This window comes from Lepidochelys olivacea (assembly GCF_965140295.1).
Source record: "Lepidochelys olivacea isolate rLepOli2 genome assembly, chromosome: 20".
Lineage (NCBI taxonomy): Eukaryota > Metazoa > Chordata > Testudines > Cheloniidae > Lepidochelys > Lepidochelys olivacea.
Genome location: NC_140430.1, coordinates 21,421,747 through 21,442,874, shown reverse-complemented (window position 1 = coordinate 21,442,874; position 21,128 = coordinate 21,421,747). Strand labels below are relative to the sequence as shown.

The 21,128-nt window shown below is 68.9% G+C and overlaps 1 protein-coding gene across 1 annotated transcript in view; it reads left to right on the top strand.

Annotated features, from left to right (window-relative positions):
• The window catches only part of LOC311510758 (complement C3-like), a 35,262-nt gene extending 14,348 nt beyond the window's left edge, over positions 1-20,914 (top strand). The window contains exons 18-41 of the mRNA XM_084610727.1: positions 1,426-1,549; positions 1,876-1,961; positions 2,371-2,516; positions 2,862-3,074; positions 3,457-3,508; positions 4,315-4,401; positions 4,938-5,141; positions 5,274-5,349; positions 5,780-5,942; positions 7,137-7,232; positions 7,971-8,124; positions 8,560-8,732; positions 9,629-9,793; positions 10,176-10,235; positions 11,443-11,533; positions 11,723-11,774; positions 12,401-12,488; positions 12,826-12,912; positions 15,083-15,188; positions 16,395-16,484; positions 16,931-17,014; positions 18,598-18,681; positions 19,358-19,493; positions 20,073-20,914. Of these exons, the coding sequence (XP_084466853.1) occupies positions 1,426-1,549; positions 1,876-1,961; positions 2,371-2,516; positions 2,862-3,074; positions 3,457-3,508; positions 4,315-4,401; positions 4,938-5,141; positions 5,274-5,349; positions 5,780-5,942; positions 7,137-7,232; positions 7,971-8,124; positions 8,560-8,732; positions 9,629-9,793; positions 10,176-10,235; positions 11,443-11,533; positions 11,723-11,774; positions 12,401-12,488; positions 12,826-12,912; positions 15,083-15,188; positions 16,395-16,484; positions 16,931-17,014; positions 18,598-18,681; positions 19,358-19,493; positions 20,073-20,208 (2,753 nt within the window). The 3' untranslated portion in view covers positions 20,209-20,914. The remainder of the gene's footprint in view (positions 1-1,425; positions 1,550-1,875; positions 1,962-2,370; positions 2,517-2,861; positions 3,075-3,456; positions 3,509-4,314; positions 4,402-4,937; positions 5,142-5,273; positions 5,350-5,779; positions 5,943-7,136; positions 7,233-7,970; positions 8,125-8,559; positions 8,733-9,628; positions 9,794-10,175; positions 10,236-11,442; positions 11,534-11,722; positions 11,775-12,400; positions 12,489-12,825; positions 12,913-15,082; positions 15,189-16,394; positions 16,485-16,930; positions 17,015-18,597; positions 18,682-19,357; positions 19,494-20,072) is intronic.
• The last annotated feature ends 214 nt before the right edge of the window (positions 20,915-21,128 follow it).

Here is a 21,128-nt window from a genome sequence, read left to right as displayed (position 1 = left end):
GAGCCCTCGCTCCGCACCCCCCCGCACCCCAACCCCCTCCCCCAGCTCTGAGCCCCCTCCCGCACCCCAACCCCCTCCCAGAGCCCTCGCTCCGCACCCCCCCGCACCCCAACCCCCTCCCCCAGCTCTGAGCCCCCTCCCGCACCCCAACCCCCTCCCAGAGCCCTCGCTCCGCACCCCCCCGCACCCCAACCCCCTCCCCCAGCTCTGAGCCCCCTCCCGCACCCCAACCCCCTCCCAGAGCCCTCGCTCCGCACCCCCCCGCACCCCAACCCCCTCCCCCAGCTCTGAGCCCCCTCCCGCACCCCAACCCCCTCCCAGAGCCCTCGCTCCGCACCCCCCCGCACCCCAACCCCCTCCCCCAGCTCTGAGCCCCCTCCCGCACCCCAACCCCCTCCCCCAGCTCTGAGCCCCCTCCCGCACCCCAAGCCCCTCCCAGAGCCCTCGCTCCGCACCCCCCCGCACCCCAACCCCCTCCCCCAGCTCTGAGCCCCCTCCCGCACCCCAAGCCCCTCCCAGAGCCCTCGCTCCGCACCCCCCCGCACCCCAACCCCCTCCCCCAGCTCTGAGCCCCCTCCCGCACCCCAACCCCCTCCCAGAGCCCTCGCTCCGCACCCCCCCCGCACCCCAACCCCCTCCCCCAGCTCTGAGCCCCCTCCCGCACCCCAAGCCCCTCCCAGAGCCCTCGCTCCGCACCCCCCCGCACCCCAACGCCCTCCCCCAGCTCTGAGCCCCCTCCCGCACCCCAACCCCCTCCCAGAGCCCTCGCTCCGCACCCCCCCGCACCCCAACCCCCTCCCCCAGCTCTGAGCCCCCTCCCGCACCCCAACCCCCTCCCAGAGCCCTCGCTCCGCACCCCCCCGCACCCCAACCCCCTCCCCCAGCTCTGAGCCCCCTCCCGCACCCCAAGCCCCTCCCAGAGCCCTCGCTCCGCACCCCAACCCCCTCCCCCAGCTCTGAGCCCCCTCCCGCACCCCAACCCCCTCCCAGAGCCCTCGCTCCGCACCCCCCCGCACCCCAACCCCCTCCCCCAGCTCTGAGCCCCCTTCCGCACCCCAAGCCCCTCCCAGAGCCCTCGCTCCGCACCCCCCCGCACCCTAACCCCCTCCCCCAGCTCTGAGCCCCCTCCCGCACCCCAAGCCCCTCCCAGAGCCCTCGCTCTGCACCCCGCCCCCGCACCCCAACCCCCTCCCCCAGCCCAGTGAAAGTGAGGGAGGGTGGGGGAGAGCGAGAGACGGAGGGAGGGAAGGGGGGGCTTTGGGGAAGGGGAGGGGCAGGGGTGCTGAAAGGGTGTTGGGTTTTGTGCGATTAGAAAGTGGGCCACCCTGCGGGGGGGCTGACTGTGGGGGAGGGGCCCGGCCTGTGGGGGGCTCAGGGGGGCCCCTGCCATCAGGCCCGCGCTGACCGCCCCCGAACGCCCTGCAGCCAGCGAGGACGAGGGCTGCGAGGACGAGGACTGCGCTGGCAGTGCCGTGGTGAGGAGCTACTTCCCGGAGAGCTGGCTGTGGGAGAAGTTCGTCCTGACCAAGGCCGCCCCGCTCCAGCCGGGGTGAGGGGGGCTGGGCCTGGGGCACGGGGGGGCCGTAACCCGGCCAGCCCCACAGGGCGGGGAGAAGGTGGGGTGTCCCGCACGTCAGGGCACTGTGCAGCTTCCCCTGCCGGGGCTGGCCCCGGTCGCAGCCGGGAGACCGGGCCAGGCCCCTGGGTGGGGATTTCTGGGTTCCCAGCGGCCCCCATGGCCCCCTGTGTCGTCTCAACTCCAGCCCAGAAGATGCCCCAGGGCCTGGTCCAAACCCCCGGCCAGGATCCTGCTGCTGGCACCAGCCGCAGTGTTCAGTGAATGCCCCTGATTCGAACTCGCCTCCCTCCCCACAGCCTGGCCAGACACCTGATCAGCAAATTCCTCCCCGACTCCATCACCACCTGGCACATCCTGGCCGTCAGCCTGAGGAAAGACAAAGGTAATCCAGCCTCTGGGGCCTGCAGGGCGGGAGTGAGGGCCCCAGGAGAGCTTGGGGTGGGGGGCGCAGGGCTGGGCTAGCAGGGGCTGCGGGTCGGGAGTGAGGGGCACCGGCAGGGCTGGAGGCCCAGGGCTGGGCTAGCAGGGGCTGCGGGTCGGGAGTGAGGGGCACAGGCAGGGCTGGGGGCTCAGGGCTGGGCTAGCAGGGGCTGCGGGTCGGGAGTGAGGGGCACCGACAGAGCTGGGGGCCCAGGGCTGGGCTAGCAGGGGCTGTGGGTCGGGAGCGAGGGGCACCGGCAGGGCTGGGGGCCCAGGGCTGGGCTAGCAGGGGCTGTGGGTTGGGAGCGAGGGGTGCAGCAATGGCCCCAGTGTCCCAGGGGATGCGTCCGGCTGACCCCCCGGCCCCCCAGGGCTCTGCATCTCTGAGCCCTACGAGGTGACGGTGAAGGTCCCGTTCTTCATTGATCTGCGGCTGCCCTTCTCCGTGGTGCGGAACGAACAGGTGGAGGTGCGGGCCGTGGTCTACAACTACTACGAGGACGATGACGTGCTCCAGGTGAGGGGGGCTCTGAGTCCTGGGGGGCCCCGGTGGGCGGGTCTGAGTTCTGGGGGGCCCTGGCCCCAGCGGGAGCTCTGAGTGCTGGGAGGATCCCTGGTAGGGGGGGCTCGGTTCTGGGGGGGGGGGCTCTGAGTGCTGGGAGGATCCCTGGTAGGGGGGGCTCGGTTCTGGGGGGGGGGCTCTGAGTGCGGGGGGGGCCCTGGTGGGGGGGCTCGGTTCTGGGGGGCCCCGGTGGGGAGCTCTGAGTGCTGGGGGGCCCCAGCCCCAGGGGGGGGGTCAGTTCTGGGGGGCGCTCTCACTGCCCCCTGCTGCCTGGCTCAGCGGCGCCGCGTGCCGGGCCAGGTGCTGGTGGAGTTCCCCTACCAGGAGCCGCTGTGCAGCCCAGCCACCAAGGGGACAAGCTTCCGACAGAGGCTGCGGGTGCCCCGGGGCTCGTCCCGGGCCGTGCGCATCGTGGTGGTGCCCCTGGAGCTGGGCCCCATCATGGTGGAGGTTCGGGCCTCGGCCCAGGGCCTGGGCTTCCGTGACACCGTGCGGAGGATGCTCAACGTCCAGGTAACGGACGCTGCCAAGGGGCTGGGGGCTGGGCGGTTGGAAGGGGCTGGGGGCAGTGGGGGCATGGGCGGGCTCTGGGGGAGTGGGCGGCTCTGCGGAGATCTGGGGTTGGGAGGGGAGCTGGGGGGGGTCTGGGTGGCTCTGGGGGGGCTGGAAGGGGCTGGGGGCAGTGGGGGATGGGCAGGCTCTGGGGGAGTAGGGGGCTGGGAGCCTGGGGTCAGAGCGGGAGCCAGGGGGTCTGAGTGGCTCTGGGGGGGCTGGAAGGGGCTGGGGGCAGTGGGGGATGGGCAGGCTCCAGGAGAGTAGGGGGCCGGGCTCAGGATGGAAGGGCTCCCCCTGAAGCCCCATCCCTCAGACCCGCTCTCGGCTCCTCGCGTTGCAGGCGGGGGGTGAAATCCGGCGGCTTTCACGGAGCATCATCCTGAACCCCAAAGGTTCGTGCAGGAACTTGCTGGTCGCCCCGGCCACGCAGCCGGGCTCTGCACTCTCACGGCCTGTACCGTCCGCCCCAGGCAGGGGTCCCGGGGCCCGAGCAGCTCCCTCCGGTCGGGGCCTTGCCGGGCCCTTTCCATGAGGAGAAGAAGTAGCAGGTGCCAGGCAGGTGGTCCCTGGTGCAATCCCGGTTCCTGAGCATGGCCAGAACCCCGCTCCCCTGGGCGCAGCAGGAATAAGCAGCCACAGGGAGTTTCCTTGCTCACGATTTCCAAGGCAGTCCTGTGCCCGGCAGAGCTCTGTCCGTTAGCTTCCTCCCACACTGTCACAGCCATGGTCCCACTGCGGCCCTCTGTGCTGGGGCACAGATGCCCTCAGCTGCTCGGCCCCGGCACGTCACAGCCCGTGCCCAGGGCAGCCCCTCCACCCATGTGGCTGAGCCTCTCACAAGCTGTGCTGCCTGGCCCAGCCTTGGGCGGTGGCTCCTCGTTTTCCAGCTCTCGCTACATACGGAGGTTTAATTGCTCCTTCCATTGAGGAGGAGAGGGGTGCTTAGCACACCCAGGTCTGCGATTGTCTGTAGATCGAAGGGCCGCTAACACCTTCCAGGCTACAGGGACCAGGCACCTGGTGCTGGCTCTCCTGGCCTAGGCTGCCCCGCAACAGGCATCTCCCTGCCCCACACCCTCCCCTGCAGCATTCAGCGCCCCACCCCCTGCAGCCCCATGGCAGGAGCTCGTTTAAGGCCAATCTGAGTGTCAGGGCACCACCCCTCCCTCACCGCGAATGCTCCGTCCTCCCCTGGCAGGGCAACTGCAGCAGGAGCTGGTCCGAAGCCATCACCTCGAAAACCTGGTGCCCGACACAGACTCTGAGGTCTTCATTAGCGTGCAAGGTACGCGGGGCGCCAGCCGGGCCCAGCTCCGCAGGGGCACCAGGCAGCACCTGCGGCTCGGCCTTTGAGCAGCTGCTGGGCCCATAAACGTCCCCCCAGGGCTCCCCTCCCCCGTTTCCCTGCCCTCTGAGCTCCAGGGGCCTCCCTGGCCCCAGTGCATCGCATGGGACACACTCTGCTCTCGCCCACGCTGCTGTAAATCACCCTGCTCTGCCCCAAGAAACACGCCCCTCCCAGAGCCAGGGAGAGAACCCAGGAGTCCTGGCTCCCAGCCCCCCTGCTCTAACCACTAGCCCCCACTCCCCTCCCAGAGCCAGGGAGAGAACCCAGGAGTCCTGGCTCCCAGCCCCCTGTCTAACCACTAGCCCCCACTCCCCTCCCAGAGCTGGGGTACAATGCCACTGCCCTTCCCTGTCCCAGGAGCACCAGGTTCTCAGGAGCACACTTGGCGTGGCCAGGCTGCCCGCAGCTAGCCGGGGCTGGGGGGAAGGGGCAAGCTGGGGCGCGAGTGGGCATCACTGCAGGGCTCTCGGCAGGGGACCTGCTCGGCGAGACGCTGGTGGGGGGGCTGCAGAGCTCCACGCTGCAGAAGCTGATCACGCTGCCGGGGGGGTGCGTGGAGCAGAACATCTTCCGGGTCACCCCGAACATCATCCTCACCCACTACCTGGACACCACCAAGCAGTGGGACCAGATCGGGGTGGAGCTCCGGGACCGGGCCATCCAGAACATCGTCCAAGGTGAGCGGGGCCCAGCCAGGCCAGCGGGGTGGGAGGGCGGGTTTGCAATGTGGGGGGGGTTTCCATGCAGCCCCTGCCCTGGGGCTCCGACAGCCCAGCCCCGACTGTGTGTCTGTCTGGTCTCTCCCACAGGCTACGTGCACCAGCTGCGTTACAGAGAGCGTGATGGTTCCTACAGGCCCTATGCGGGAAGCACCGGCAGCACCTGGTAAGGCACCTGCCTCGTGGGGGCGGCGGGGCTGGGGATGGTGAGCTGGGCAGAGTGCGCGTGCAATGCTGCCCTCCCCAGGCAAGATTAGAGCTGCTCGGGCTGTGTGTCATACACCCTATACAGCTCACACCAAGTGGGGATTCTCCATTTGCTCGGCTGTCTGGGCAGGGGCAGCGGGAGCTGGGGTCTGTGCTGGTGTGGGGGAAGGCCTGGCTGTGGTGCCGCGAAGGGGGCAGGGCCCCGTCCACACAGAGCCCCGCAAGGGGGCAGTGCCGCCTCCCGGCTCAGCTCCCCGCAGTGACGTGTTCGCAGCAGCTCCCTTGGGCACGGTGCCGCCTGCTGCCAGGTCTGGCCAAAGCTCTCCCATGGCCTCGGCACTCCCCTGCCCTCCAGCCCTGCAGACTCATGCGACCCCCACTCCCGGCAGGCTGACCGCCTACATCCTCAAGGTGTTTGCCATGGCCTTGCCACTGGGCGCCCCCGTCGACCCCAGCCAGCTGTGTGCCAGCACCCGGTGGCTGATCGGCCAGAGGCAGGAAGCGTCCGGGTGTTTCCGTGAGGACGCTGCGATTTATACGCCCGCGATGCAGGTACCGGTCGCTCCATTGGCCAGAGGGGAGGCTGGGCGGGAAACGCAGGCCCGACAGATGGTGCGATGGACGCCAGCCCCAGGCCCCCGGCCGTGCCAGGTTGGGCCCTGCCGGACGTTCCCCTGCAGCTCCCTTTCACGTTACAGAACAAGGGCCCTGCGCCTGCTGCTGGCCCTCGCCTACAGCAGGATCTGCACTCACTGCTTGGCCTAGCCACTTCTCTGGTGCCCATCCCCACGGTGTCTGGGCACCTGGCATTCCTCCCTGCTGCACTGGATGGGCTGTCCCAGCCAGGGGGAGGGGGTGATTTTCCGACGAGCTGGGCGGTGCAGCCGCGGTTAGGCGGCCGCGAACGCCAGGGCTAAGCTGTATGCCCTGGCCGGCAAAGCTGGGCCAGCAAAGTCTCTAGTGCGGCCGTGGGCATGCCGGCAAGGCTGCCCCGGGACCGGCGAGCACTGTCCACGCTAGGAGCTCTCTGCTGGCGTGGTATCCCGGGCTAGCCTGATCGGCAAGGCTCTCTGATCACGGGGCACTGGGCAAAGCTGTCCTGGCAAAGCTCCGTCCCTCGCCCGCGGTCACACCAGGGAGCCAGTGATAGCTCAGGGATCAGCACCCCGAGCCCCACCCTCTGCATTCCCTCCCGCTGCTGGCAAGGCTGGGGATGGGGCGCGGGTGCAGGGCGACGGGCCCCGGGTGGGGTTTGTTGCATCAGAGAACAACAGATCCAGCTAGTCCAGTTGCTTCCCCCAGGGGTACTTCCTGGATATAAATTCCTCCTCAGGGAGATGCGGGAGTGAGTCCGGGACTGGGGAGCAGTGCGTTAGCTGAATTTGTCTGCTAAGATGATCTGCAGCAAACAGAGCCAACGTTGCTAGTGGCATCCTCAGGCTTCAGAGTCAACAGCCCATTGGGGCAAGAGGGGCAGTTCGCCCTCCACCCCTGCAGCCCTTGTCTCAGGCTCGCTTCATGCTCTCACCCCTGGGAGGGCTCCGGGACACCCTTTGCCTGAGTGCCCTGGGCACGTGGCCCCCTGGCAGCTGGCTCCGCGGGGCGCACGGGCAGGCTCCTTTGGCGCCTCCCCTCCCTGCCCGGCTGCTGCTCAGCTCTGCCCCTGCCCCGGGCAGGGCTCTGGGGTTGGGGGTCCCACCCGGCTCCCATGCGGCTCGCCCATCCCCCTCTGCTCTTCCTCCGCAGGGCGGGTACCGCGGCTCCGACGCAGACGCCTCCCTCACAGCCTTCGTGCTCGTGGCGCTGAAGGGGGCTGAGTCCATCTGCAGGAACCACGTGAACGTAGGTGGAGGGCGGGCGGCGCGGTCCTGTCCCGGGCGCCCGGCGCGGTCCCCCTCAGCGGCAGTGCTGGGCAGGGTCCTGCAGCCCCCGCTTCCTGCGAGTCACGTTCCCCGTGACGCTCAGCCAGCGCGCAGAACAGGAACACCGTCCACACCGGAGCTTGAGGGCTTGAGCAGGACCCCTTAGTCCGGCCCTTCTGGGGGGTAGAGAGCTTAGACCCCCGCTCTGGGCCTCCCCCCTCTTCCCTAGCCCACTCCAAACTGAAAGAAAAACCCCCCTGCGTCCCACCCAGCCTCCCCCCAGCTCCTCCTCCAGCCTTTGTCCAGTTTCCCGGGCAAAAGTGTCCCCTGGCCCCAGCCCCCTCCCGGCTCAGGTGACCGGCTCTCCGGTCTCCCATCCCCAGTGAAACTCCCCTGCCACATTCCCAGGTCAACACTCCCCCCTCCCTGCTGCGTCACGTCGGGCCTCTGCAAAGCAGCCCAGGTGCCCTGGTGATGGGCTTCCGAGAGTCCCCAAACCAGCAGCCAATGCAGGACCGGCCCAGCCCATTGCGATCCTGGCGCCGGGGGCCAGTGTTCCCATGGGCATCCCGCAAGCTTGTCTCTGGGGCAGGGACCCAGTACCTGGGGGGAGCGTGGGGGAAAGGTCCCAGCTGGTCCCCATTCTGCGGCACCTTTCGTGGGCGCTGAATCCCACAGGTCCTGCCCGCAGTCTGTTTTCCTTCTGTCCCGGTGACAGGAGCTTCCCGACGGCCTGCGGAGCGCCCAGGGCTACCTGGAGAGCCGCCTCCGGAGCCTGCAGAACCCCTACAGTGTGGCCATCAGCTCCTACGCCCTGGCCCTGGTGAACAGCTCCCTGGCCAACGCTGTCCTGGACAGCTTCGCCGCCCACAGTGAGTGCAGAGCCGGGGCAGGGGGCTGGGACCGGCGCTCGGCACCGCCCGGGGCTGGGGGCTCAGAGCAAGGCGGGTGCTGAGTGCGGGGCGGGGCTGGGCTGGTGAAGTGGGGCAGGAAGGCAGAGAGGAGGGGGCTGTGCCAAACGCTGGGGGGGGGGCACACGTGACTGTGTGTGTGCCGTGTGCATGCAATGGCAAGTGACTCTGCACCTGTGTGTGAGTGCGGTGGGCTCTGCCTGGGTGAGCTGCGCGTGCGATGCGTGTGCGATGCATGTGAGCTGCGCGTGCGATGCGTGTGCGATGCATGTGAGCTGCGCGTGCGATGCGTGTGCGATGCATGTGAGCTGCGCATGCGATGCACGTGAGCTGCGTGTGCGATGCATGTGCTGTGTCCCGTTGGTCCCCTGCTGACGGTAGCGCCGCTCTCCACAGACAAGACACACTGGCCCGTGGACCAGCACACGGACCGTGCTCTGTACAGCATCGAAGCCACGGCCTACGGCCTCCTGCAGAAGCTGACACTCGGGCGCTTTGAGGAGACCCACCCCATTGTGCGGTGGCTGGTCGAGAGCAGGGGGTTCGGCGGGGGGTATGACAGCACCCAGGTGAGAGCTGGCGTGGGGGCCCTGAGCGCCAGGAGGCGGGATCGTGCATGGGCCTGAGCATGGCCAGCCCTCCCTCCCGCCCCACATGGGGGTCCCTCCCACCGCTTTGGGGGCTTGGTTCCCAGCTGGTGGCCAGTCAGTGCCCCCCTGGGATCTCAGCCTTGGCGTGCTCACAGCACACAGAGCCACTGGATGAAAACATGGATCCGTCTGCTGGGAGGCCGCCACATGCCACGGCTTTAGTGCCCGAGAACATGCAGGAACCCAAACCAGAGAGAGACAAAGCAGGCTGCTCCCTGTGGCAGGGAGGCCCAACTGCCCCTGGCTGGCTGGCTGCCGACTGACCGCCTCCACGACCCCCCACGCTGCAAGTGAACACACCCCTCCGCACACCACAAGCCTGTGTCCACCATCCCCAGACCCAGAGGTCTCCACCGGGGAGACTCAGCTGGTGCCACGTCCCTAGCAGTCCCTGTGGGGGTGGGGTGGGGTGGGGAGGGGCTGGCCAGGGGTGGAGGTCCCAGGCAGGCCCTGCCCGCACTGCCCCTCGGGGTGGCGACGGGAGGGAGCCAGTCCCAGTGCACCCAGCCAGCAGCAACCTGGCGCGACGGGAGCCGGACCCGCTCCTCCTGCCCTGCCCGGGGGTGCTCGCGGGGCTGCCCTGCCCACCAGACTGGCTGTGGCGCGTGAGGGGCTTTGGAGCAGCCTCCCCCTGGCCAGGCGCCCGCCGCGGCTGGTGCCTCTCCGCACACGGGGCTCGAGCACGTGCTCCGGAGCTTCGCTGAACTGGTGCCTCCATGCCCCTCGCCCGGGTGGGACCTTCCCCAGCGCGCTCCCCCCGCAGCCACAGCCCGGCCCCTCGCGGCCCCTGCTGCCAGCCTCTGCCTGCTCCCCAGACCACGGTGATCGGCATGCAGGCCCTGGCGCAGTACCGGGCCACCGTCCCCGCCGAGAAGGTCGTCGACCTGAAGGTGCGGGTCACTGCGCCCACGCGCAACCTGGCCGAGCTCTGGGACATCAACAACAACAACGCCTACCTGCAGCGGTCCAACTCCAAAAAGGTCAGCCCCGCCCCCTGGCCTCAGGCTCCGCCCCTGCCCCGCCCCTGCCCCGCAGCCCCGCCCCTTCCCTCGGGTTCCGCCCCCTGCCCTTGGACTCTGCGCTCAGGCCCCGCCCCTAGCATGCAAACCCACCCCCTGCCCTTGATCTCCACCCCCTCCCCTCAGGTCCCGCCCCCTGCCCTTGGGCCCCACCCCCTGGCATGCAGCCACACCCATGGCACAAAGCCACACCCCCTGGGAACACACCTGGCGTACAGGGCTCGCAGACCTGAGCAGAGCTCCCGCCAAGGACCCTGTGCTCCACGGCCAGGGCAGGCGGCTGCGGGCTCCGGGGTGCTGCAGAGCCTAACAGCTCCTCAGCATCTCCCCCTTTCCCCTGCAGTTCTACGCCCAGGACACTCTGAACATCACCGCCCAGGGGAGGGGCACCGGCACGGTGACAGTGAGTGTGAAGCCTGGGCCCGGCTGGTGACCCACAGCCCAACCCAGCCCTGCACCTCCTGGGGAACACGGGGACCGGGGCTCCCATCAGTGGGCTAGACTAGAGAGGAGCAGGGGCCAGGACTCCTGGGTTCTCTCCCTGGCTCTAGGAGGGGAGTGGGGTCTAGTGGTTACAGCAGGGAGGGAGGGGGCTGAGAGCCAGGACTCCTGGGTTCTCTCCCCAGCTCTAGGAGGGGAGTGGGGGTTAGTGGTTAGAGCGGGGGGGCTGGGAGCCAGGACTCCTGGGTTCTCTCCCCAGCTCTAGGAGGAGAGTGGGGTTAGTGGTTAGAGCGGGGGGGCTGGGAGCCAGGACTCCTGGGTTCTCTCCCCAGCTCTAGGAGGGGAGTGGGGGTTAGTGGTTAGAGCGGGGGGGCTGGGAGCCAGGACTCCTGGGTTCTCTCCCCAGCTCTAGGAGGGGAGTGGGGGTTAGTGGTTAGAGCAGGGGGGACTGGGAGCCAGGACTCCTGGGTTCTCTCCCCAGCTCTAGGAGGAGAGTGGGGTTAGTGGTTAGAGCAGGGGGGACTGGGAGCCAGGACTCCTGGGTTCTCTCCCCAGCTCTAGGAGGAGAGTGGGGTTAGTGGTTAGAGCGGGGGGGCTGGGAGCCAGGACTCCTGAGTTCTCTCCCCAGCTCTAGGAGGGGAGTGGGGGTTAGTGGTTAGAGCAGGGGGGACTGGGAGCCAGGACTCCTGGGTTCTCTCCCCAGCTCTAGGAGGGGAGTGGGGGTTAGTGGTTAGAGCAGGGGGGACTGGGAGCCAGGACTCCTGGGTTCTCTCCCCAGCTCTAGGAGGAGAGTGGGGTTAGTGGTTAGAGCAGGGGGGACTGGGAGCCAGGACTCCTGGGTTCTCTCCCCAGCTCTAGGAGGAGAGTGGGGTTAGTGGTTAGAGCAGGGGGGCTGGGAGCCAGGACTCCTGAGTTCTCTCCCCAGCTCTAGGAGGAGAGTGGGGTTAGTGGTTAGAGCGGGGGGGCTGGGAGCCAGGACTCCTGGGTTCTCTCCCCAGCTCTAGGAGGGGAGTGGGGGTTAGTGGTGAGACTAGGGGGGCTGGGAGCCAGGAGGACTCCTGGGTTCTGCTCCTGATGCTGGCCCCACCTTGCTGTGCCATGGTGCACCTTGCCCACAGGCTGGCTGGCGGGGGTGACCCCCTCACGCACGCGCTCGGCTTCATTCCCAGCTCCTGACCGTGTACCACACGCTGCCGCCGGCCCGCGAGCACGAGTGCCAGGCCTTCCAGCTGGCTGTGACCGTGGAGGACGTCCCCGAAGGTACAGCGGGGCTGTCGTCGGCTCCCCTGGGAGCCGGCCCGGCTGCGCCTGTGGCCCAGCTGCCCCAGTCCATGTCCCCGAGCCCCGGGTTGACAGAAACGGGGCCCCTCTGCCTGACAGGAGGAGACGCCCCCTGGGGCCCAGCCCCATAGCTCGGCCCTGCCCTAATCCTGCCCTTTGGGTTCGCAGACAAGAAGAAGCACGAATACATCGACACCTTCCGGCTCCGGCTCCACGCCAGGTAACGACCCGGCCCTGGCGAGGGCAGAACCCGGTCGACGGCTGAGCCAGGGCTGGCTGAGTCTTGTGTCACGCCCGGGGCAGGGGGCTTGCTCCAGGGTCCCTGCGGGGTAGGGCACTTCCAGGGCAGTGCCTTCGCGCCTCCCGCTGCCTAGCAGGGCGGGGAGTCAGCCCCAGCCGTCCCCCGCGGAGATTCTGCCCCCGCCGTGGGTCCGGCCCCCCGGGTCCCTCCACTCTGCTTCACAGCCCTGTACAAAGAACATGAGCAGAGAAAGGCAGGGTGTGCCCCATGGGGCCTTGCCCTCACAACCCTGCCCCTTCCCTGTGCCCCATGGGGCCTGCCCCCTGCCCGCTCTGTGAGACCGGTGGGGCCCTGACCCACCAGCCCTGATCCCTGCTTGTTCCCTCTTCCCCATGGGGCCTGCCCTCACAGCCCTGCCCCTTCCCTGTGTCCCATGGGGCCTGCCCCCTGCCCGCTCTGTGAGACCGGTGGGGCCCTGACCCACCAGCCCTGCTCCCTGCTTGTTCCCTGTTCCCCATGGGCCCTGCCCTCACAGCCCTGCCCCTTCCCTGTGCCCCATGGGGCCTGCCCCTGCCCATACCTGAAGGCCACTCTCTGGTCCCTAGGTCCCTGGGGCTGCGGGATGCCACAATGACCATCATCGACATCTCCTTGCTGACGGGCTTCGAGCCTGACCTGGAGGATCTGAAGCAGGTGACTCGGGGTAACGGGCTGGCCCGAGGCTCCAGGCCCCATGGCGAGAGGGTTGCTGGTTCCGGGCCTGAGGCTCTGTGGGGCTGCCATGGGGAGCCAGCCCCGCGCGTGGCCCTGTTAGCCCTGGGGGTCAGAGACAGGGTCCCTGCAGCGCCCACCCCATGGCTTGGCAGGGGAGGGAGTGGAGACAGGGGCACCCCACAGACCGGACCCGCAGCCGGGCTCCTGGGAGCTGGGGGCAGCTTGGGGGGTGCTGCTGGCTGAGGGGGCAGCTGGGCCTGTCAGGGGCAGGGCAGCCCCAGAGCCCCAGCTCAGCCGTGTCTGCCTGGCCCCACAGCTCACCAACAGCGTGGAGCAGTACATCTTCCTCTTCGAGAGCAAGGCCACGTTCAGCAACCACTCCGTCCTCCTCTACTTCCGCCAGGTGAGGGGCCTGGCCCAGCCGCCCGCCTGCCCTGCGCCCCGGGACCCTGCCCCTCGTCCCTCCCCCCCCCACATGTGACCCTGCCCCTCATCCCCTCAATGTGGGACCCTCCCCTTGTGAGACCCTGCTCCTCCCCCACCCCCCGGGACCCTGCCCCTCGTCCCCCCCACCACTCCGTCCTCCTCTACTTCCGCCAGGTGAGGGGCCTGGCCCAGCCACCCGCCTGCCCTGCGCCCCGGGACCCTGCCCCTCGTCCCCCCCCAACGTGGGACCCTGCCCCTCGTCCCCCCCACCACTCCGTCCTCCTCTACTTCCGCCAGGTGAGGGGCCCGGTCCAGCCGCCCACCTGCCCTGCGCCCCGGGACCCTGCCCCTCGTCCCCCCCCAACGTGGGACCCTGCCCCTCGTCCCCCCCCAACGTGGGACCCTGCCCCTCGTCCCCCCCACCACTCCGTCCTCCTCTACTTCCGCCAGGTGAGGGGCCTGGCCCAGCCGCCCGCCTGCCCTGCGCCCCGGGACCCTGCCCCTCGTCCCCCCCCAACGTGGGACCCTGCCCCTTGTCCCCCCCACCACTCCGTCCTCCTCTACTTCCGCCAGGTGAGGGGCCCGGTCCAGCCGCCCGCCTGCCCTGCGCCCCGGGACCCTGCCCCTCGTCCCTCCCCCCCCCACATGTGACCCTGCCCCTCATCCCCTCAATGTGGGACCCTCCCCTTGTGAGACCCTGCTCCTCCCCCACCCCCCGGGACCCTGCCCCTCGTCCCCCCCACCACTCCGTCCTCCTCTACTTCCGCCAGGTGAGGGGCCTGGCCCAGCTGCCCGCCTGCCCTGCGCCCCGGGACCCTGCCCCTCGTCCCCCACCAACGTGGGACCCTGCCCCTCGTCCCCCCCCACCACTCCGTCCTCCTCTACTTCCGCCAGGTGAGGGGCCCGGTCCAGCCGCCCACCTGCCCTGCGCCCCGGGACCCTGCCCCTCGTCCCTCCCCCCCACATGTGACCCTGCCCCTCATCCCCTCAATGTGGGACCCTCCCCTTGTGAGACCCTGCTCCTCCCCCACCCCCCGGGACCCTGACCCTCGTCCCTCCCCCTCAATGTGGGACCCTGCCCCCCCCCGCCTCTTGTCCCTCCCCCACAACGTGGGACCCTCTCCTTCCTTCCCCCCCCTGTCCGACCCTGCCCCTCCCTCCCTGTGTCGGACCCTGCCCCTCCCCAACCCAGGGACCCTGCCCCTCACCACAGTACCCCTACCCCACAAGTCTGCTTCCCCCTGAGATGCTCCAACCAAGGCCTCTCACGGTGCAACCCCGGGTGACTGGGGGCTCTGGGGACCCTGCGGGCTGTACTGAGGGGTGTTGGCCCCCAGCGTGACAGAGAATGGGGTTCCCACGAGGGTGTCTGAGGGCACGGCTGCCTGGCAGTCCGGGGAGGCAGCCAGGAGGGGATGGCGCAGCCTGCCCGGGGGGTGCAGCGCAGACCTGGGGCTGTTCACCCCATGCCGGCAGCGCCCGCGCTGACCTCGGAGACGCCCGGGAAGGGCCCTGCCGCGCCACGCAACCCTGTGGTAAGAGCGCGGGAGCCAATGCCAGGATCGGGGCTGCCTGAGCGCCCACCCCCCGGCCCCCTGGGCGAGCGCCCAGTGCTTCCTGCTGGCCTCTCACCAGGGCCGGGCCCAGCCCCACACACAGGGGTCAGCTGAGACGGCTCAAGCCAGCACGTGCCCAGCTGGGCTGAGCGGTGCCCAGAGCAGGGGGCCCCGGAGCTGCCCCGAGGGGGTTGGTCAGAGGCTGGCCCCTGGCTGTGTCCTGCCCTCACCGCAGCCCCGCTGGGCCAATGGGCTTTTCCCCGGCGCCCATCCCTGAGCCCTGGCAGCGCTTCCCGCAGGGATTTCTCGGCTCGGGGAGGGGGTTCCCCACGTGCTGGGCAGTGAGGCACAGGCAGAGCGGGTCTGGCCTGGCACTGGGGTTCAGCAGGGCTGCGGCGATTCAAAGGGACCTGGGTCTGTCCATGGGGGGGCACATGCAGAGGTCTGGGGCAGGACCGTCCCGGGCTGCAGCCAGCCTGGGGCACAAGGGGGCAGGTTACCCCCCAGCAGCTGCTGCCGGGTGCCCTGTGGCCCGCCCCAGGCTGGATGGGCCCAGGGCCGAGCCGGCCAGTCTCTCCCCGTGCTCTGCAGGTTTCCAATCAGACGGACACGGAAGTCGGGTTCCGGATTCACCAGCGCCTGGAGCTGGGGCTGCTGCAGCCAGCCGTGGCCACCATCTATGAGTATTACGAGCCTGGTGAGCGGCTGCCTTAGAGGTCCGTGCAGAGGCTGCACCTTGGGGGCAACCGACGCTGCCGGGAAGGCCCCTGCATCAGCGTCTGCACTGGAACCCCGTTTCCACGTCTGGGAGTTCCCCGCGGAGGGAGAGGGAGAGGGCCGGGACGGGGGGCTCAGCCGGGGCAGGGGGCCTGGGCCTGTCCGCGCAGCCCCTGGGGGCTTTCTCCCACCGCACTGCCCCCCTTGTGTGGACGCAGAGCCCCCGCTGCAAAGGGGGTTGCCCGATGCCTGGCAAGGGGAAGAGCCGATACCAGGGCACGGGGCCAAGTGCGGGCCAGGGGCCCTGCACTGCTCGGTGCCCCCAGAGCACAGCTCACAGGCGAGTGGGCGTCGGGGCGAACCGGGCCCCAAGGCAGAGCTGCCCATAGGCTGACGGGCACATGGGGGACCAGCGCCACTCGGAGGCCAGGTGGCTGCCGGTGGGAAGCTCCGGGGGGAGGGAGGGGACACGGGCTCGGGGCCGGTCACTGGCCTAGGAATCTGCCCCTACGGAGGCGCCCGAGGGGCTGCAGGGCAGCTTTGCAAACCTGCCCCTCATTCGGGTGCCCACCAGGGTAGAGCCGGCCCCGATCGTGGGCCCGAACGCGGGAGGGCTGAGATTGATGGGCCAGATTTGCTGTGACGCCCAGGCTGCGCCTCTCCAAGCGTCCCCTCCCTGCTCACCCAGGCTGGCGCGGGGTGGGCGGAAGGGCCCTGCCTCAGCGTGGGGGGTCGGGGGGCGCTCCGGCTGCTCCCTGCTCAGGGGGAGCCCAAGGGGGCAGAGGGCGGGTGAGAGCAGTGGTCGAGGGGCACAGGGCCAGCGCCATGCCCTGCCTGGAGCCAGGGCAGCAGCTGCGCAGAGGCTGGGCGATGGGGGGCCCGTGGCTGCAGGGCAGGGTGCGAGGGGAGGGTTACCCGCAGGCACAGGGTGGGGGTCCGGCTCCAGGCCGGAGCGAGAGAGAGAGAATGGAGTCTCCCCAGGCCTCAGGCCCCCGGAGAGCTGCGCCCACCCCGCTGGCTTAGCACCCAGGGGAGGGGCGCTCGGTGGGTGTCCGGGTGCCCTGCGCCATGAGGAACGGACGGACGTGGAGCAGCCTGGGGGCGGGGGGGGTCTCCAGTGGCAGGAGCTGCCCCTCAGCAGCTGGCCTGGGGAGAACACGGCCTCCGGGTCTCTTCCCCTCCGCAGCCCGGCGATGCAGCCGCTTCTACAACATGCCCTCGCAGAGCGCGCTGCTGCGGAAGATCTGCCAGGAGGAGGTGTGCAAATGCGCCCAAGGTAAAGCCGCGCCCCGCCCGGTCCATGGCCTCGCCGGCCCCTCTCGCTGCCCCGCTGCTCACGGCGCAGCCGCCCCGGGAGGGGGACGCTGGTGCTGGACGTCAGGAACGGGCCACAGCGGCCGGCTCGGCGTGACAGTCACCCGCCAGCGTGCGGGCCTCGCACTTCCCCGCGGAGTTACCCGCGGCCGGGCTCTGTGCTGAGGCTCGTTCCCCGCTGCCCAGGCCACCTGCGGGGCCGAGAACTCATTGGGGCTAACGCTCGCTGAGCGGTGCCCGGAAACACACCGGCTGAGCCGGACCCTGAGCCCCACGTCCCCTCGGTGTCTGTTGGGCTTCGGACCAAGACCGTGAGCCCCCATGTGCCGTGGGAGGCTCTCACCACGTCCCTGTGGGCTACTGGGCAGGCCGGGGCCCCCTCAGACCTCTCCCCTTCCATGCACTTAGACAACTGCCTTCAGCTGACCCCTCCCCACGGCCTGACGGAGGACAATCTCTACGAGAAAGCCTGCGACACTGGCATGGACTACGGTAAGCCCCGGGTGGGCTCACGAGGGGGCTGAGAGCGCTCGGCGCTGCTCTGCTGCCATCGAGGGCGTTACCTTGCGGCATGTGTCCCAGTTGTCACAGGCTCTGGCTCTCCGACCCCTAGGCGGGACCCCCTTCAGTGTGACAGCCCTTCTTGGGGGATCCCCCTCTCGGGGGTTCAGCCCCTCCACCTGCTGGAGCCGCACCTCGCGGAGCCTCAGCCCGCCTGTCTCTGCTGTGGGCCCTCAGGGAGTCCCCTCGCTCTGGGTCCCCGGGGCCTCCACCCCCCAAAGGGGATGATGCCCCCTGTTCTCTAGACCGGAGCGACTCTCGGCCAGCGTAACGCAGGAGGGTTTACTGAGCATCTGAACCCAGCACCGGAAACTCTCCGGCCTCAGGCCTGGCCTCCCTCAGCCCAGCACATCCCAGCCTCCCCTGCACCCAGGGGGGCTCTGCCTGCCCCCTCCCTCCAGCCCCGAGCCCCCACTTCCAGCCGATCATCTTATATCACTTCCCCCACCAGCACCTCCCCTGTCCTTTGTCCTCCCTCCCAGGTAAACAGGCCGCCTGGGCCCCCTCGCCTCTGTCCTCTGGCCCCTCTGGCTGGGACCGGCTGGTCAGGTCACCAGTGTCCTCCCTCCTCAGCCCTTTGTCCTCCCACTGGCCAGACCCGGCTGAGACTCCCGAGCTGGGGTGGGCCTCTGCTCACCAGGTCACTGCTCACTAGGGTCCCCCATCTCCAGGCAGCTATCTGGGGTCCTGGCTGCTAGGTGAGGTCACACCTGGTGCCCTGCACCAACAAACTCCTTCTCCCACCCCCTCATTACACATGCAGCACACAGGGAAACTGAGGCACACACAGTGTTCTTGCAAAATTCTAAGAAAATCCCCCAGTTCCTCACACCTGACAAGGCGCCGGCCAATGATGTTGAAAGGCAGCAATTCCAAACCAGCCAGTGACATGCGGTGTCGTTAGCCTGTGGAACCCACTGCCACAGGATGGGATGGGCCCAAAAGCTCACGAAGGGGCACAGGGTGACCGGACGTTCAGTGGAGAGCAAGAGCAGGCAGTTACTGTGAACAGAGTTTGGGAGGGGGAGAAAACCTGCTTCTGGCTTAAACCAACCTCTGACTACTCGGGGTCAGGACGAGACCTTCCTGGGGGCAGCTCGTCCTCCTGCCCTGCGGGTGTTTTGCCCCTTCCTGAAGCAGCTGCTGCTGGGCCCGGGACACCAGGCTGGATGGGGCTCGGGTCAGAACCCATCTGCTGGCTCCCACCCCTGGCAGTCTGCCCCCCTTGCCTTCGGCCCCCTCGTAGCCCGGCTGAACGTCCCCCCTCTGCCAGGCCGAGCTGGGGCCACCCGGCTCCTTGCCTGCTCAGCCCTGCAGTGTGAGGTGTAAACGCGGCAGGCGGTTCCGGGGCCAGGGCAATGCATGGACGTAACAGACCCTGGAGACAAGCAGGGGGCCCCTGGAGCGGGGGGTTCTGGCTCTGCCCTCGCCCCCTTGGCTGAAAGGTCCGGGCCTGCGCGGCACGCGGGGTCCCTGGGACACGGCTCACCGCTGGCTCCTCTCCTCTGCCTCAGTCTACAAGCTGCAGCTGGAGCAGCGGGAGCCGCTCAACGGCACCGTCTCTTACAGCATGAGGGTCCTGGCCGTCATCAAGTCTGGTGAGCGCCGCGGGCAGGCTGGGCTGTGAGCGGAGACCCCCGAGGGTCCACGGGGGAGGGAACAGCAGGGGGCTTTTCCCTGTCAGTGCTGGCCCCACTGCCCCACTGGGCTGCAGGGAATGGGGGGCTCGGCAGGGGGCGCTGGAGGGAGCGGGGCAGGGGCTCAGCGGGGGGCACGCTCCCCTCAGTCAGTGCTGGGCCCAGTGCGGCGCTAGGGGGCGCTGTGCTGCTCAAACTTCTGTCAGGTTCAAAGTCAAACTGTGAGGCCCTGCCCCCTGGCACCCATGGAAACTTGCTGTGGGTCTTTGCAGGACTAGTGGGGTCCCCCGGCCTGGCCAGATCCCCCAGGGTAGTTACACTCCACCCCCCCCGACATTTCCCGGCAGGGTCAATGGGTTTCATTTTGCCAATTCCTCCCCTGCCCTATGGAGTGGGAGCTGACGAGCAGCCTGGGCAGGGGTCCCGCCCCCCTCTGCCCTCTAGGGAGCTGGGGGGGGTCACTTGGGGGCACAGGCCCCTCAGGGATGCCAGGAGCTCTTGCCACTGTCCTGAGCCGTTTCCAGCTGGGAAGCGGATGCCCTGGGGGAAAGAGGTGCCCTTCCCTTGCTGTGGGCAGCGCCCCGCCGGCAGGGAGGTGCCCCCCACCGTTAGCCTGACCCACGATCCCTTCCCCCAGGGACAGACGCGGAGGTGAACGGGAAAGTGAGGAGATTTGTCTCCCACGCGACCTGCGAGGCCGCCCTGGACCTGCGAGAGCAGGGTCAGTACCTGGTGATGGGCCGGACGCGGGATCTCTGGCTGTCCAAAGACAGGTGCGTGTCCCCTCCCCTGTGGCTGGCGCGTACCGGAGCCGGGGGCTGTGGCATGGCTCAGCATGAGCCCAGCTGGGGGTTGGCGCCACAGGGGGTCTCGGCAGCTGGGAGCTCCCTGGTGTGCCCGACCGAGCAGGAGTCCGTTTGCAGCGCCCGGGGCAGCCCTGGCCAGAGCCAAGGAGCCCCTAGGCAGCCATAAGGGGCTGATCCGCTGGGGGCGACTGGCCGCACGAAGCTGCGGGGTCTGGAGGTCGGCTCTGGACGGGCCCTGGCTCGATGTGCTGGAGCCCTGGCACGTGCCCAGCTCTGCGCGCCTGGGGGTCACACACTTCCAGCAGGGCTGATGGGGAGCAGAGAGCTCTGCCCGCTTGGTGCTGGGCCCAGCTGTCCCTGCTCCCTCGGCCAGAATGGGCTCAAAGCAGCCCCAGCCCCCCCTGCCCCCGGCTGAGGCTCCCTGGTCTCTTGGCTGGTACGTGGCCAGCTAGGGGGGCACCCGGCCTGGACAGGGGCATGTGGGCCCGTTCCCATGTTCTGCGCCCCCCGGCACTGACAGGCACCTTCTCCCATCCTTGTAACCAGCTACACCTACGTCCTGGGGAAGACGAGCTTCATCGTGCCCTGGCTGAGCCCGGAGGAAGCCGGAACCGACAGGAGAATGAGAAGGTTCCTGCAAACCCTCGAAAACTTCGCCAACTTTGAGGGCTGTGACACCTAGATCCTGCAGGACCCCCAGCCCCACCCCCAAGGTCCCTGCAAGACCCCCACCCCCATCCCCACAGCTGCTGCCACACACCCTGCAGGGCTCTTCCCCCTGCCCCCACTGTTCCTGCAGGACCCCCCCCATTCCCTCTGCCATGGTGCCCCCACCCCTGGACTCTCCTCACCTGTGCAGTTGCAGGCAGGAAGCTTGGACCCGCTGCTGCAGTGTATAAGCCAGTCAACATAGGCAAGGGGGGTGTGACGAAGTGGGACTGTTCTTAATGTTTCCTCTGAATAGTGTGGGGGTGCCTCAGTTTCCCCTATGAAGTTCTTAAGTATCTAGGTGGTGGGATAAGGGTGTATGATCATTGCAGACCCCTAGAGGGCAGGTGTGGGCAGGGGTCTGGACACAGAGAATGGCCGACACCCTGTTTCCTGGCCACTGATGGCCTGGGCCCTTCCCCCCTGCAAGGTGAGAGCTAAAGGGTTGGAGAACAAAGGAATCCGGTGACCTCCTGGCCCGGGAAAGAGACAAAGCCCAGAGGAGGAGGGGCTTGGAGAGTTTCAGTTTGGGGGCTGGCTGGGACATGGAGTGAAGAGAGAAGTGGTGGTCTGGCTCACTGCCCCCCAAAATGGACCCAGCTGAGGGGTCCTGTTCTCTGCACCTACAAGCTCTGTGTTAGACCATGTCCCTGTTGTCTAATAAACCTTCTGTTTTCCCAGCTGGCTGAGAGTCACGTCTGATTGCGGAGTTGGGGGGCAGGACCCTCTGGCCCCCCCAGGACCCCGCCTGAGCGGACTCACTGGGGGAGGCGCACAGAGGGGCAGAGGAGGCTGAATGCTCCGAGGTCAGACCCAGGAAGGTGGAAGCCGGGTGAGCTGTGTGTCCTGCAGACAGGCTGCTCCCCGAGAGGAGACTTCCCCAGAGTCCTGCCT